Source organism: Amaranthus tricolor, chromosome 5 (assembly GCF_026212465.1).
Source record: "Amaranthus tricolor cultivar Red isolate AtriRed21 chromosome 5, ASM2621246v1, whole genome shotgun sequence".
Classification (NCBI taxonomy): domain Eukaryota; kingdom Viridiplantae; phylum Streptophyta; class Magnoliopsida; order Caryophyllales; family Amaranthaceae; genus Amaranthus; species Amaranthus tricolor.
This window is the reverse complement of record NC_080051.1, coordinates 26,057,590-26,073,089: the sequence shown is the minus strand read 5'-3', so window position 1 is coordinate 26,073,089 and position 15,500 is coordinate 26,057,590. Positions and strand designations below refer to the sequence as shown.

The window sequence follows — 15,500 nt, the reverse complement described above, 5'->3', positions numbered from 1 at the left end:
TTTTATCACATATTTTACTTATTTTTTTTTATTTCATCCAGACATTTTTTTCTATTTCTTCATGAAATATCTATTTTACTCACACAAAGTATTCTTATAGCAAAAGTTTATGAATGAAAAGGAATATTCAAACTTATGAATTGTTTTTATGTAAACTGACACTTGTCCATCAACATGACCTACGTTTTAAGTTACTAATATTATAGTTTATCATGAGACATTTGATTATTGATATTAACATTGGTAAATAAAATGAGTAATGTAATTATTTAGAAAAATATATTGTCATTTCCATAATAATTAGGAGGCAAAAATCGTTTTACAACAAAATCTTCGATAACATCAAAATTTTCAAATTTATGATTCATATAAAAGACCATCCTGTTGCTGTTGTACATGACACATAAAATGATAAAACTTATAGAATCTTCAAGGTATTAACTGAGGGAAACATTAACATCAACTGCTGAATCAGTTAATATGATGTCCCTCGAGTTCTGGGCATTTGGAGGATTCAAGATCTCGAATTTTAGCTTTACGAACAATGGCTTGATGAACACAACTTCTCCCAAGTCTCTCTTTAAGCTCAATAACGAACGAACAAGTGCATGCCTTGCACTTCGTCTATCGGGTTTCAGAATTTCTGCTATTATAGCTGCCTTTTCTTGATTTTCCTTGCAAGTCTTTAAACTATTTCGTATTTTCAGGTAAAGCGGAGCCAATATGATGACCTTGTAAAATATTGCAAAACAAAATATCAATTCATAGCAGACTTATTGCCTTCCCCCAAAAATAAGCCACTTCGCTTCCTTAAATGTCCCAGATTATAAGCCATTTTTGAACATCAAGTAAATTCTAAGCTTCACCATGAACAATGATAGATAGTTTCGATATTGTGTAACTTCCATAACTAGCACACGTTCCCCAATACCAACAATAACAAATTCCATTAACCCAGTGCTGTTAAATGGCTTTCACCAACGTTGGAGTTGGGGGGTCAGATGTATGCCACTTGTTACTTGGACTTGGGTACTGATGTCGAATACTGATATATGTTGAAGTGTCGGGTATGTCTAAATATTCAATTTTACGCCTAAAATGAAGTGTTTAAGTGTCATACTAATGTCCGAACATCAAAGATCGGACACTGGTACATGAAGCAAAATGAAGGAGTCCGAGTAACATAGACGCCATCCTACCATTGTTAAGTGATAATTTAACAAAGTGACTAATCAATTATTATGTACTATTGTCATCTAATGTCTTCATTAATGTCTTCAGGTGGCTGACTAAAAAATTCATCTCCAGTGGATTATGGTTACTGGTTTCTTAGAATTTCACTTTCTTATATTCAGGTGGGTGTTTGACAAAGAGGGGGGGAAGGCGCACATACCTCGCTTGTCCCTGGGCTTGTGTTGATAGCGCATTCGATGTGAATTTTACCATCTTCCAAGTTTCTTTCTGGAGTTGTTTTTACTTCTGAGGAGACCTCTGGTTTTACTTCGAAAGCAAGACCATCCAAATCATCATACCATTTCTGAGCTACGCCGACCTGCAAACGAACAATAAAAAATCAGGTTACACTGCTAAGGACATATACAAAGCAAAAGGATGAGATAATGGTGGCAAGCTTCTTTTCAGAAAGTGGAACGCTGACATATACCTTTTCTACAGTTGTAACAGTACTATCCATTCGTGAAACATCCAATGCAGCCCCTCTAACGTGACGCCAAACACAAGATTCTTCCAAAGGTTCTACCAGCTCAGTATCCCCAGGAATATCTATAATCAAATGCACATCTACTTTACCTATTTGTGGCAGAGGACATGCACGAGTCAGGAAAATCTACAGGCATTATTATTATATGCACATAATTTCGTCTATTTCCCTGGTTTTTCCATGCCAATGCACATTGTTCATAAAAAATCAAGTATTATGAAAACATAACTTTTAAAGAGCCATTGTTTATATGTCTAAGTGCTCGCCTTTGTTCATAAAAAGTAACCTCAAAATTAGTAGTTCAGTACTAATCAAATTATTCTAACCCGGAAACAGTGTGAAAGACTGAAGATGATCAACATGAGCTTCCTTGTAAACATTGCTCCTGTAATAATGAAGTAATTCATATATCTGCTTCAATGTCTAAAGCACAGTAGCTGCAGGAATACCGGAACTTACGTGGTAAAAGCCGTCTCCGAACAACAAGATAACCAATAAGGTAGGCCAAGATTTCCGAGGTTTGAAAATTCAATACTCGCGGAAGTATCATCTTTTTTTATCATCAAAACCCTCTGAGCAACTCCAGAAACAGTACATGATAAAACGTAAATATGAATTGGAGTCTGTTTATATTAAGAAGACAAGTAAGTACAATTAATATTCTTACCTGTATCACATAAAAGCAAACGATTTTCTCGGGCAATAAATGACGATACAAGACCAGAATTTGTGATATCTCCTAGCATATAACGAGAATATACTAACTGCTGAAGGAAATCATGAGAGAGATCTTTTAAGGGAGAAACTTTATCCACAATTTGTTGGCCACAGATCTCCATCATATTTTTTTGGCCTTTCAAAAAATAAAGAAGCCAGTCAAAAAAACAATGATTTTCAGTAGAAGAGTTTATATAGACAGAGGATAGATGAATTTATAAACTTAGTTGATAATACCTTTGACGACATTTCTGATCATGCCACTCTGTATATCCATAATCCATAAACTGTTAAATCTGCATGCATACCACAACATACAAGATGTGATTTATAACACATGAAAGATATCAAATCAACAATAGGAAAGCTACTATTTAGGCTTGCTTGCAGATTAAACACTTCCAATCAAAACTGCATTGTACATGCAAGATTACAGCATAAAGTATATGTGTTTAAGTACATCATTGGTAAAACCAAAAATTCCAGATAAATCTCTTAATTTTATGACCTCACACAATGCTCGTGTGTTATGTGTATCTTTCCTGCTGAAGAATTCTAAATTAAATATTATGAAGTCTTAGTAAACTCTTTCGGTTACAGATAGTTCTAAGTTTTTAAAAGGCTTAATCTTTCCCAAAAAAGCACAGAATTTCTTACCATCAACCTATACTTTCAATACATCCATTCCAATTTATTCATTCTCGGCAGTTGTGACTTGTGACAATTTCCTGTTAAAACAACTGCCTTTGCCTCAAGCACAAGGTGCAAAATATCGCCCACATAACCGTACTACGACCATATTGTAAAGGTTTTTAAGCTTGTCGCGAAGAAAATATAGTCTTAGACGATCGTGAAAACTATCTGCATTGACCGCAAAAACTGTTTCGCAACCATTACCATTACACTGACCGTGACTGAAGCTGAATTTTTGCACTATGCTCAGGAAATTTAATATAAATCTATTAGAGTTCTAGGGATTTCCTTTCCCTTTTTGACATGCATCATAATCTTATGTAATTGGTGGTTCCTTCTGACAAGAATGAAAAAATTGAATCAGAAAACCTCGAAGAATTTTGGAATCAAAAAAGGAATAGAATATTAGCATTGGGGAAAATGAGGGAAGAAAAAGGTATGGTAGCAGAAGCTCATCTCAAAGACCCCAAGGATAGGTTTTAGTACTTGATACAAGCTGCATATGCTGCTGATACCTCAACCAGTAAGAGAGTGTAGGTTGAGGATTGTAAGAGAGGGTATAAAAAGCTATAGCGTATGTGATGTTATCCATGACTCTATATGTTCAACAAGAATGTTTCCAAAGTTCTATGTCTAGGGTCCTTTTATAAGAAAAACCACAGGAAATAGGACGCACTATAATTGATAATAGAAGTTCAAGTGGCAACCAACTGCAACGATCTTTAGGAGAACATGGAACTCCATAAAGGTGACAAACAATTATTGTTTCTCAGTCTTTATAAGAGCAAACTAGATATCCCTGATCCGTCGTCCCATTCTTATATTTACATAGATTGTAACCAAATGCAGCTTCACAAGTGGGGATGCAATCCTAGATATGTACAGAGTACAGAACACCTTAAGTCCTCATCAACAACAAGAAGCAGGGAAAAAATTATTCATCCAGCTCTACTAAGCTTCAGTAAATTCCATATAAGATCTCACATAACACAGTATGCAAAACAATACTGGCGGGAACAAAGAAATGTGAAATTCAACGCAAGAGTACACAAATAACGACAATCAGAGAGATGTTTCACATTGATCAAGAAAGAATAAATGGGATGCAGGAACAATGAAACTTGAATTGTAAACAACAAGAGACTTGGGGGAGAAATACAAGTAACATGAAAACCTTTACAAGTCTAAAGGGAAATCATCTTGATGATATTAAAACAAAATAGCATACCTTTTGTTCATGATTAAGAGTTCATCATCCACGGACTTTAGTAGATGCCAAGGAAATAACAATGACTCTGAATCAAATTCAACAGGCTTCATGCCAGCATCTCTTCTAAACCCCAGCTTATCCAAGATCCATGTCCAGAATCCATTTCTATCTTTGTAAATGGAAGCTGCATGTAGTGTTTCTAGAACTCTTTTGCCAAAATCAGCTCTTCTGATAGCATGATTCTTCATCGACAGAAGGATAATATCAATAGCATACCCAATTGATGCAGAAAGACAACAAAAAGATGTAAGCATTATAAAATAATAAGAACCCACATTTCATATCTTTGACTATTAAATCAAAATTTATATAATTGAGAAATATGTAAGACCTAAGCTTTCAAAAATTACAGAAAGCTTCAATGCAACACCCAAGAAGTACCAAATATCAACAGGAAAGTCTTGTCATGCGCAAGGAAGGGTCAAGGATGTAAAAAACAATTGCTCATGGAAAGTAAAATTCCAATTAACCAAAAATAGATTACAAACTCTTTATCATTGTAAGTTTTAAAGATTTGAAGATATTGCATCACCAGAAACAGTTATATATATTAGTATATTACCCACCAAACAAAAACCATATGGAACAGAAGAAAACTGCACTGAAAATACATAGAGGAAGAAAATTAAGATCCAAAATCAAATGCAATACCTCTGAGTCCACTATGTACAGACAATCTTCTGAAGCATGATAATAGGAAGCAGCAGGACGCATTAGTTTGGCACTTTCAAAGTCCCCATCCTCAAAACCTGGGGATGAACCAATCTGACATATAAAAGCTGTAAGTTTGAACTAAGAATCTCTTATTCTGATTGTAATCTATTCAACAAGACATTGATAACAACAATGCTAACAATACCAAGCCTTATTTCTAAGAATATGGGGTCGCCTACAAGAACCAAAAGATATCAATGTGGGAAAATGACGCTAGCAAAAATTATACTTTCTTTGGCTCTATCAAAACATAATATACAACTATGAAAACTAATTACAATGATCATCTACACACACACCACCTCCATGAATTCCTATCTATTGATATATGTTCTCCAATATTCATGTCATCTTCACTCATATTATCCACCATCACCTTCTGGCTTCTTAACAACCTTTTCTTCTAAACTCTTTACAATGACGTATCTTCTCTTTTCTAATTGGTGCATTCATCGGTCTTCTTTCATATAACCAAACCAATAAAAACAATTTTTTCTCATTACGTCTTCAAATTGTGATTCCATAACTCATTCATATGTCTCTTCATATTAAATTATAAGCTTGTCCAGCGATAGGAGAGGAGGACAATATGTTAGTTAATACAAGCTTCACTATCGTCGGGCAACCAATAGAAGACAATCGAATACAAATTATATCAATTTTCCAGATTTACCTTAACAAAAATGCAAACTCTTAATAATTGACAAGGTAAATTACAAGTTTTAATGACGAACTAGGGTGTACAACTCAAACCCTAGAGAAAAGTGATTGCTTTTGCCCTCTTTTTCTTTGTTCTCCATCCTATTGTCTTTTGCATAGACCTATGGTTACTTTTCTCTATTTATTTTCCTCTTAATCTCTTGTGTGATAGTATATGGAGTTTGAAAATTTTGGTGAACAACTTGAAAAAACTTTCCAATCAAGGACGATCAACCTAGATCATTGTATGTAGAGGGTTAGGATTTTGGCAACCCTGTGTAACAAACGGACAGGTGTGTGAGAAGGTAAGTGTTGATGCATAATCCTATTAATAAAGCAAAACGTTTGTGGTCACAGTGATGGAAAAACAGGGTGATGTCGTGATGCGATTGTCGTACAGTCGGACCGCTAAATATCAAGCGATATCATGAACCTAAATGAGGATTTTTAATCCTTTACATTGCGGGCTATATGGGTTACGTAAATTAAAAAACCTTTATAACGAAGACGATACGATATGATGTAGCCTTATCTTTACAATATGATCCTATTATATTTGACTTAATATGAATAAAACAATTCATAATACACATATGACAAAGCAATAAATCCATTACTGCCAAGGACGTTCCTGCCTTTTATAGTGGTTTTTTAGAAAACACAATCTGAAACCATTACATCTCCAGGAAATGTCCCCAGACATCTTTAAAAGCATGTGAGTTGTGACTATAGTTACCCAACAAAGTAAGTTTGACAAGAAAAAAAAGAAAAATGCTTCAGGTTTTGAGGAAACATTACAATGACACAAGAATTTACAAGTAAAATGCAGTAGAAGAAGTGAGCACATCAAAATTGATTACTTTATACGTACCACATCCAAAATCGTTCCATTATCATCAAATATAACCACTCGATGATGATTGCTGTCTGAAATAAAAATTCTATTGCCAGATCCATCAGCTGAAATGCAGGCTGCAATAGGGAGGAACTTTCAGAAAATTGCATTATGCTATTCTACAAGATACATATTTCACTCCTCTAATTACCATAATAGCTCTCATCCTTTTTAAGGCAGTTCAAATCAAATAATAAATTCCAAGATTAATACAAGTTATCCATATAATATGTGCAATTAAAACATACTATTGACATTGGACTGTTATTTAGTTTTGATATGATTTGTTCTCCTCGTTCAACCAACTTTAAATCAATGTCACCATATCACAGCAATTAAGAATTCTGGCATATTCGAACAGATACAGTGATTGATACCAAATGGCTGCAGCAAGTGCTAATTAAAGTCATTTTTTGTTTTTGTCACTGGCAACTGTATAGGTTTTCAGTGCATATTTATGTTCAATAGAGAAGAAGTCTAGGATGCAAAGCTCTCCACTATGTACTTACACATCTCACCCTTCATGATTTACATGAATTCCATAAATGAAAATAAATTACTCAATCATCGGTTTATCACCGATCCTCCCGCCCTTCTCCAAATTACTTCACTCATGAAACAGTGAAAAGAATGAGGAGTGCGGTGTCACAATACCTCCAGAACAGAATATCACTCATTCAAGTACAATCAATAAATTAAATATGACACTGTGGACTGAATCTGCACTTCTCAAAGCCAGCAATAGTTACCACTTAACACCAAAATCATAAAATTGAAGAGGACTACAAACTAACAGGATGAATTTTCAGGTATAAACCTATTATGATCTGGACAAAAATTTATCATTACTAACACAACATAACAAGAGGCAAAGTAGTTTGTTCCCTTTGATTTCTTGTTACTCCCTTCGTTCCTTCTTGTTTGTTCCCTTTACTTTTTGCACAGTTTTCAAAGCAAAGCTTTAGATACACATCATAAAAAATTACACAAATGGTACGATAAAAAATTTTACATTAAGACAAATCTAACTAGATCACATGGATATATCCCTCTATAACCTTATTTATTCTCTCTCCTGAAGTGCAATATTCTAAAGTGGACAAACAAAAGGGAAAAAGGAAAGGAGTATTAATTTCTTAAATTTATATTTCAACTTATACTCTTGAATTTCATAATTATTTTTAGTATTATGTTCAGGGTTTCAGTTTCTTGTTTATTGTTTTCTACCATGTCTAGTGAATGGATTCTTCTCTAGGGTAGAGGGTATGAACCCTATAGTACATGGATTTATTCATGAGTGACGTTATTTATGGAATTGTGGGTTAATTAATTAACTATGTGTTTAATGAGCCTTAAGTTATAGTTTTTGTTATTTTACTCAATAAGACGGAAGTATGAGATTAGGATTCACATAGACTTTAGGTAATTTTGAGTTAAATTTTTATCAATTTGAATCAATAAAGCTAAAGTTTAGAGGATAATTAAATTTGGCCATCATACGATGAAAAAATCAACAAGCTGGAAGTATGAGATTGAAAAGATCGTTAACTAAGTTTATGTCCCATATATAATAATAACAAATACATCTGGACATTCATGTGCAATAGTGAAGATTCCCGATACCATAGTTATTATTAAATTCCAGTAGTCTAAATATTAGTTTGTAGATAATCTTTACATCTTATTTTTGTTCTCACTGCATATGCGCTAGAAGTCAGTAATCCACAATAGCCTAAGCTTCCTTGTGTTCGACCCAATCACTACACATATACCATGCACTTCCAGTTAAATATAATTTGCTACCTTTGCTTCATATACATGTTTTGAGACTTTACCCATTGTTCTGGATAAACGAGTGAAGGATATTATATTTGGATCACAAATGGATATATTTCTAAAAGGAATATAGATATATTACTCTTACTCATATTAAATGGTAAATAATGCGAGTGGTTTTGAGAAATTAAACTTCAACTTCATTACATCAAAAGATAAACTAAGTGCATAGAAAGGAACAGAAGTCTAGTACAAAGTAGTTGCTAAATACTTGCACAACACTCAGTGTACAACATGATTTGAATATCCAAGAAAATAGAATTAAAACTGGTAGTAAGGGTTCCTTGAAATCCTCACTATGGGGGCAGGAAACAGAAGTACATAAAGGAAACTAATCCATTGTCAAGATGCAGTGATCAATATAATTCCAGAGACAGTAAAGAGAGATATTCATCAGAATTGAAGCATAAAGGCTATACCTGGAAGAGAAAGAATCAAATTCTGCATATAAGAACAAGCATAAGGTTCCTTGAATTCCTCGCAATGCTTCGACCAAGGACTGTCTAATTTATTAGCACTCCCAGCATGCTTAATCTGCTGGCCCAAGTCCTTGATAGCTACAAATAAGGAAACGATAGATTGGAAAATAGAAGCCACTAAGTTCATAAGAGCAAACTAAAGGTCGAGTAAAACTACAACAAATGGCTGACTCAACAAAATGCAAAGATTCTCTCTTGAATCTTTTGTCCCATTATCTTCCTGAAGATTATCATAGACATCAAAGCTCCCATTTTGTTTCATTAGTCCAATAACACGATTAACACATAAGACGCTTTTCTGTATACTTTAAACTGCATGGTCAGTTTTAATTGAACATAAAGTTATTAAGTGCTGAAACAAGCCACATACCATCAATAAAAGTACTCAAATCAATGTCCTTCCCATGATACAATGGAGGATCTTTGAGACCTTTCAATAACATGCATCCACCAGCAGCTATCTAAATCAAAATCAAAATCAAAATAAATAGTAAGAATGGATCGAAACCATACCAATGCCAAATACTTAACACAAATGAAAACAATAACCAAGATGGGTAAATCAACATCTTTCTATCCCTCTTTCTATTTTTGCACCCAACCGTCGCCCCAGCCCTGTTTTCTTATAAGAAGTCTAGCTTGAGAGATGCAAAGCAGGGAAAAAAGGAAAGAGAAACACCCATATTACTTTTATTAGCATGAACATGTACCAATTAAAATGCAGCAATAGTTATATGCCTTGAGAGTGAACATTTGCACAACTACAAATAATCAAAGGCTTTGGAGAATTTCTAATAAAGGTCCTTTTAAGTAGAAACATTTAGGCGAATAATAAATCAGGGAGGTTGGGCTAGTGAGCATAACAACAGTTAACCTTGTGATTTGTTGCTGGAAAGAAATGTTTCATTGTTTGGAGTCCGCTTAGGGGGAGGGAAGTATTTAAATGAAGAATGGTTTGATCGTATTCTTCTAGCTTGACGTTGATTATAGTGTTAGACCCTTCAAAAGCACAATTCACGTCATTATAGAGCAGCCTCTTTTAAAGATGCTATGATGAACACGGTCAGCAATAAAATGGTTATCAAAAACGGGAATTGTCATTCTAAAGATAAAGGACAAGAAAAGACAGCTGATCAAGGAACTGAAGTTGACCTGGTAGTGTGCAATGAAAAATATAGGATATATGTATTAGGAAGCTTGTAATTAAGTAAAAAATATTTTTCTCTTGATTACTTTTTTAGGAAAGAATCTACATGCAGCATCATTAGGATAGAAGGGAGATGAAGGAAAAGATCAGACGGGATTAGTAAGAGAGGAAGACACTCTCTAAGGAGAGATATCTTGTAAGCCACAAATTATATTGTTCATGAGAGAGCAAATGAGTGCCACTGTGTCACTACTTCCCAGAAATATGAAAATAATTTGGGGTTTACAAGCTCAGCTTCTTCAAAGGCCTCCACTTAAACTGTAACTTGCAATGCTGGGCAGGATGAATTTTCTGGTTTGTGTGCAAAGTTGCTAACTTGCTATTCGAACAATTGAAGTCTATTTCAGCTCTTCAGTTAAAATTGGTCTTATATTCGTTAAGTCACAATGTTAACTATGAAACTGCAACCTACTGACAGAGTGTATTATGCATTACATAGCTTCTACAATGCAATGCTCTAAGAAAATTTATAACTGACCTCAGGGAATATCTTACTGCACAACAATATTGGAAAGGTAATGTATTCTTCCATGATAATGTTGACAAGGTGATCATGATCCACTGTAGAACAAATTGAGGAGCAAGACCTAAATCCAAGAATTTGGATCCATGGGTACCTGACATGAACAACAGAGAGAAAGAGACAAGTTAGATACAAAAGAGAAAGTTCAAAACAAAAATTTCTTATCTTCACACCATTGCAAAACTACAGCCATCAGCACTTGGATATGAAGGTATAAGAATACATAGAGTAAACAACCAGGTGATGGAGCCAGCATCCAAAAGCCACGACAAATGGCTCCAGGACCTTAATGTTGAAGAGCAATTCGTTCACATTGCTCAATCAGAAAGCAGTACCAATGAGAATTCAAAAGAAGATAAAGCACAAACGAAAAATGTAAGCAACCTTACCCAGTGTTCTAAGCTAAATCTACTTAAATAGTGATAGAAAGTGAGCTACATCTGTACCATATAAAATCGTAAGATTCTCGTTCCATTATAATCCTGAAGTGAAAGTCTCCATCCCCATTCTAAATACAAGTGTCGCATTACATTTATAGCCAATACTATATCTACATTTTAAGTTTTTTTCCTTTGGTTTTCCACTATTTCTTCTGATGTAACAATGCAAACCATGCATACAAGACGTTCGTCGTGCTATTTTATTTGTTTCTCAAGCTTTACACATACAAATTAATTTTTCTTGGGGCTTTTATACAATTCTTCTCACTGTCTATATGGCTATTAGACTAAAGAATCGCCCAACATGCTGGAATAAGCAATCCTAAATTCCAACGGCATTCTAAAAACTGGAAGGGAGGGGGATTATAATAATAGATTGTCACCTCAAATACTGCAGAATGTAACAGGAATGTAAGAAAAAATTTCCCCTCCCCCACACAAAGGTAAAAGAGCTCATCTTTTTTTAAAATGATATTGTTTTATTCAATCAAAAGGTCAACATGCTCTCAGTTCCATCGTTGCTCCTACCTTTGCTGGACTAATTTCACTTTTCCAAGCATATTAATTTGATCAACTTGAGATCCAGCAGGATCATCCAAAAATGCTCCAGCGACAAGCAAAGTGGCACCATCTTTGTTCAAGAACTCCTTGTTACTATCAGATATATTTATCCAGCGATGAGATGGACCTAATAGTCAATAATGCAAATAAGTGAGACCGGTAATCTCATCAAATAAATTAACAAATTGAAGTTAAATCAAGTTAAAATTTGTGCAAAACCATGGCCAACCACAACCAGGAAAATGCTAGATAAAAAATGGTGCAGAGATTCTACATCAAGTCTGCAAAGACTCGTGATACTCATGCATCATGAGCATTTCAAATAGAATAGTAAGACCAAACCATGCAGTGAGCATGATTTCCTCTGTACTCCAGAAATAGGATATAAAGCAAATGCAAGGACCGTGAATTGGGTTGGCTTCTTTAGCAAGAAATAACAAAGTATCAATTAATTAAAATAACAAAACTAAATATAAATTCCAGAGAATTCTTCCTCAACAACAAATATAACCCTTATTCCTTCTGTGGATGAATTTCAAATTCATGAAACAATGAAATTACATGTGGACGAACGGATTGATGGATTTGGATTGTAGGGAATGCTTAGTGGTGGCTAGGTGGGCATCGAGTGCTAGTGCCAATGGTGATCTAGCAGTGGGTGGCCAAGTGGGTTTTGGTGGTTGCTAAGGTGGGAGACGACCAATTCAAAGACAAGAAATATGGGCAAAATGTAAATAACAAGCCGTAAAAAGAAGTTATAGGTTCCAGAGATCAATTAGAGAAGACATCCCAAACTTGAAACTATTAATTTTTCCATATCAGATACTTGGTGGCGTCATAAACGCTAATCAACTCAAGAACAAATACATGCAGCAACATGATATCAAAGTGGCAAAGATATGAAAAGCGTACCTTCTACATGATCCAACGTTGATCTGATAAATGCAACTAGGTCCAATTCATGAGAGACCCCCTTTGAGGTCTCAGCAAAAGTTGACAATCTGGAAAAACTGCCACTAGTCATTCAGGACAGTTAGAAAAATCAACACACACATAGTCACATAGTAGTTGAGAAAAGAGAGCCAAAAACAAATTAAAGTTCATTGACATTTAAAAAAATCTACCAATTACAAAAGGACGACCAAACACATACACACATACACCCAGTACTCAGCCCATAGTTCATCACTTCACTTTTTTTTCTTTAACATGTTCCGTTTCACAGCAAAACAAGCATTAAAGTAACATTTCTACTAGGAGAATACGTAAAAAGAAAAAATTAGATAAAAGAAACAAGTGAACCGTCACTTTTCAACTTTCAACACAAAAACGATGTCTGATTGAGACCAAAAGACACAAGACACAAAGCACAAGAACAGGAAATACAGGAAACCACCTTGAGATATGCAAGCCTCTCCATGCAGCAGTTTTATCAACAAATTCCAATGTATGAGCCAACGGAATCAAAGAGGAAGCTAATTTAGTTGCTTCCCCCCATTCATGACATCCCTGACCTGATTAAAAATGAAGATGTAAATCACCATATTCGTCCATACAAGGCAAAGAAAGACTTATTACACGTAATCAAATCACTTGACTAGATATCCAATATAATCTTCCTATTTAAGAAAATAGTATCGGCTAAGAATACTGAGTTGTCTATTTTAAGCAAAACGTAGAAGGGTTTCTGGATCTCAATTAATCTCAAACAAAGGGAACAAAATCAATACAGATTTAAATCAAAGTATCAAAAACAAACCGAGGCCAAACGTGCTTGATCAACCAAATGAGCAAAAGCATAAATAAACTTATAAATACAAGTTGGGAAACAAGACTATTATTCCTCTGAAACAATAAAAATTAACAAGCTTTGCGCCTTCAAAATTGGCCATTGATAACTGAAATAATTAACACTTCTAATCAAACAACTAGCTATCTGCAATCCCCCTTCACATTCCACCACCAAATTTTCAAGTGGCGAAATTGTATTGAAAGTTGCAACTCCTATAACATAGCTAGTTTCAAATAATAGATATATAAGATAGCTCAGCTGCATCATATTTCCAGGTTTTATGCAAAGGATCTTGCAATTCCATGTTCCAATGCTCTGGATAGAAACAAACACCACATACATGAGAACATAGCACATAAAAAGATGACTGTTTGGTGACCAGCCACACGATGTGTGACAGTTTTAATACTTGCTGCCTATGGTAAGACATGCCATTAAACCACAACAAACTGAAGTTAGATTCACATCTTAGCCCTTAAACAGCTTCCACAAAGTCCCCAACCAAGTTCTAAAATTAGAAAAGCTTAAATCTTCAACAATGTACAGTTAATTTTGTCAACACATCATCAATTTGGCTTCTAGAGCGTCCATAACATTCTCCAAGTAGTAGACATCCAACAAAACAATAAAGATTAAACTAAATTTGGAAATGCTAATACATATAGAGAAGAGAAACAGGTATCAATTAGTATACATGAATAGACCTGATTGACAAAAAATAAAAATGTAATCAGGAAAATAATTAGTTGGAATAGACAACGGCAGACTTCACCTGAGAGGAGTTGCGGCACAAGGGTCAAAACTCGTCTAAAGCTTCGATATCGAAACGCCATTTCCGAAGCACAGGAAGTCAAAGCTTAGGACTTGAGAGGCGAGAGGGGGAGAACAATCAATCTGATTGCTACATTCTGTCCTTTCCAACAATACCTCTAAATCAGCATTAGGCACAAGGGGTTCAATCTATATACTACTATTTCTAAAATTGAAAAAAACATCACTTTTTACCCTAATTAAAAATTCATCATCCAACACAATTTAAAGATCATCATAGTTTAACACAAATTGAAAACTCAAGCATCAATATAAATGGTTCAATGGTTCAATCTATATAACTTCAAAACTTAAAAACATCACTTTTCACCCTAATTTCAAAACCCATCATCCAACACAATGTACAAATCATCATACTCAACAAAATTTGAAATTTCAATCATCAACATAGATGGTACAATGATTCGATTTACGTACAGCTACTTCAAAATTCACAACACATGGTTAAATCAAGTAATGGAGTAAAATCCCATATGTAAGGTGCCTTTTTTTTCAAATCTTAATTTGCATCATGTAATGAAATGAATTCTCATATGTAAATTACCATAACTAATTGACAAAAAATTTACACACAGTAGCGCCATTGAATCAAGTAAAAGAAAGAGAGAAGAAAAGAGTATAATAATATTACCTGTATAGATTATCTTCTTCCATGTTCTTCAACAAGAATGGGGTTCAAGAAAGAGTAATTATTGAGTAGAGATGGGAGGGAGGAGGAGGAGGGATGGTAGAGTAACAGGAACTGAAGAATGGAAACGAGAAAAAAAAATAAACAACCGCAAAACGGCGGAAACTATCAAGTAGTATCAAACTACTAAAACATCATGTTCATTATTTGAGTTTTACTTTAAAAACCTTGTCGTGAGAGATCAATAATTGGATCATTGCATTATATTATTTTAAAAATATTATAAGTAGGTATTAAGAATAATACAAATAGATATTTAAAATATTGAAAGTAGGTATTAAGAATACGGTAAGTAAGCATCAAAGATAATGTAAGTAGGCAATAAAAATACAGTAAGTAGACATTAATCTTTAATGGATTGGGCTTGAGATACGTCTTTAAAAAAGACTAGCTGTTTTACTTTTACCCTTCAAGTCTGTTTGGCAAACGACAATT

The 15,500-nt window shown here is 34.4% G+C and overlaps 1 protein-coding gene across 8 annotated transcripts; it reads right to left on the bottom strand.

The window, feature by feature from the left end:
- Positions 1-268: 268 nt before the first annotated feature.
- LOC130813203 (uncharacterized) lies at positions 269-15,203 on the bottom strand. 8 transcript variants are annotated; one of them, XM_057678966.1, is made up of 18 exons: positions 15,009-15,203; positions 14,319-14,475; positions 13,148-13,268; positions 12,667-12,770; positions 11,722-11,881; positions 10,709-10,847; positions 9,394-9,484; positions 8,964-9,101; positions 6,685-6,785; positions 5,052-5,165; positions 4,359-4,582; positions 2,675-2,733; positions 2,388-2,573; positions 2,180-2,300; positions 2,047-2,105; positions 1,664-1,809; positions 1,394-1,552; positions 269-731 (listed from the first exon to the last, which is right to left on the bottom strand). In XM_057678966.1, the coding sequence occupies exons 2-18, from the start codon at positions 14,377-14,379 to the stop codon at positions 438-440; spliced, it is 2,277 nt and encodes a 758-aa protein (XP_057534949.1). In that variant the 5' UTR covers positions 14,380-14,475; positions 15,009-15,203; the 3' UTR covers positions 269-437. The 8 variants fall into 8 exon arrangements, with proteins under 8 accessions (XP_057534949.1, XP_057534953.1, XP_057534951.1 ...); XM_057678970.1 differs by having other exon boundaries at positions 12,667-12,764; XM_057678968.1 differs by having other exon boundaries at positions 13,151-13,268.
- Between the last annotated feature and the right edge of the window lie 297 nt (positions 15,204-15,500).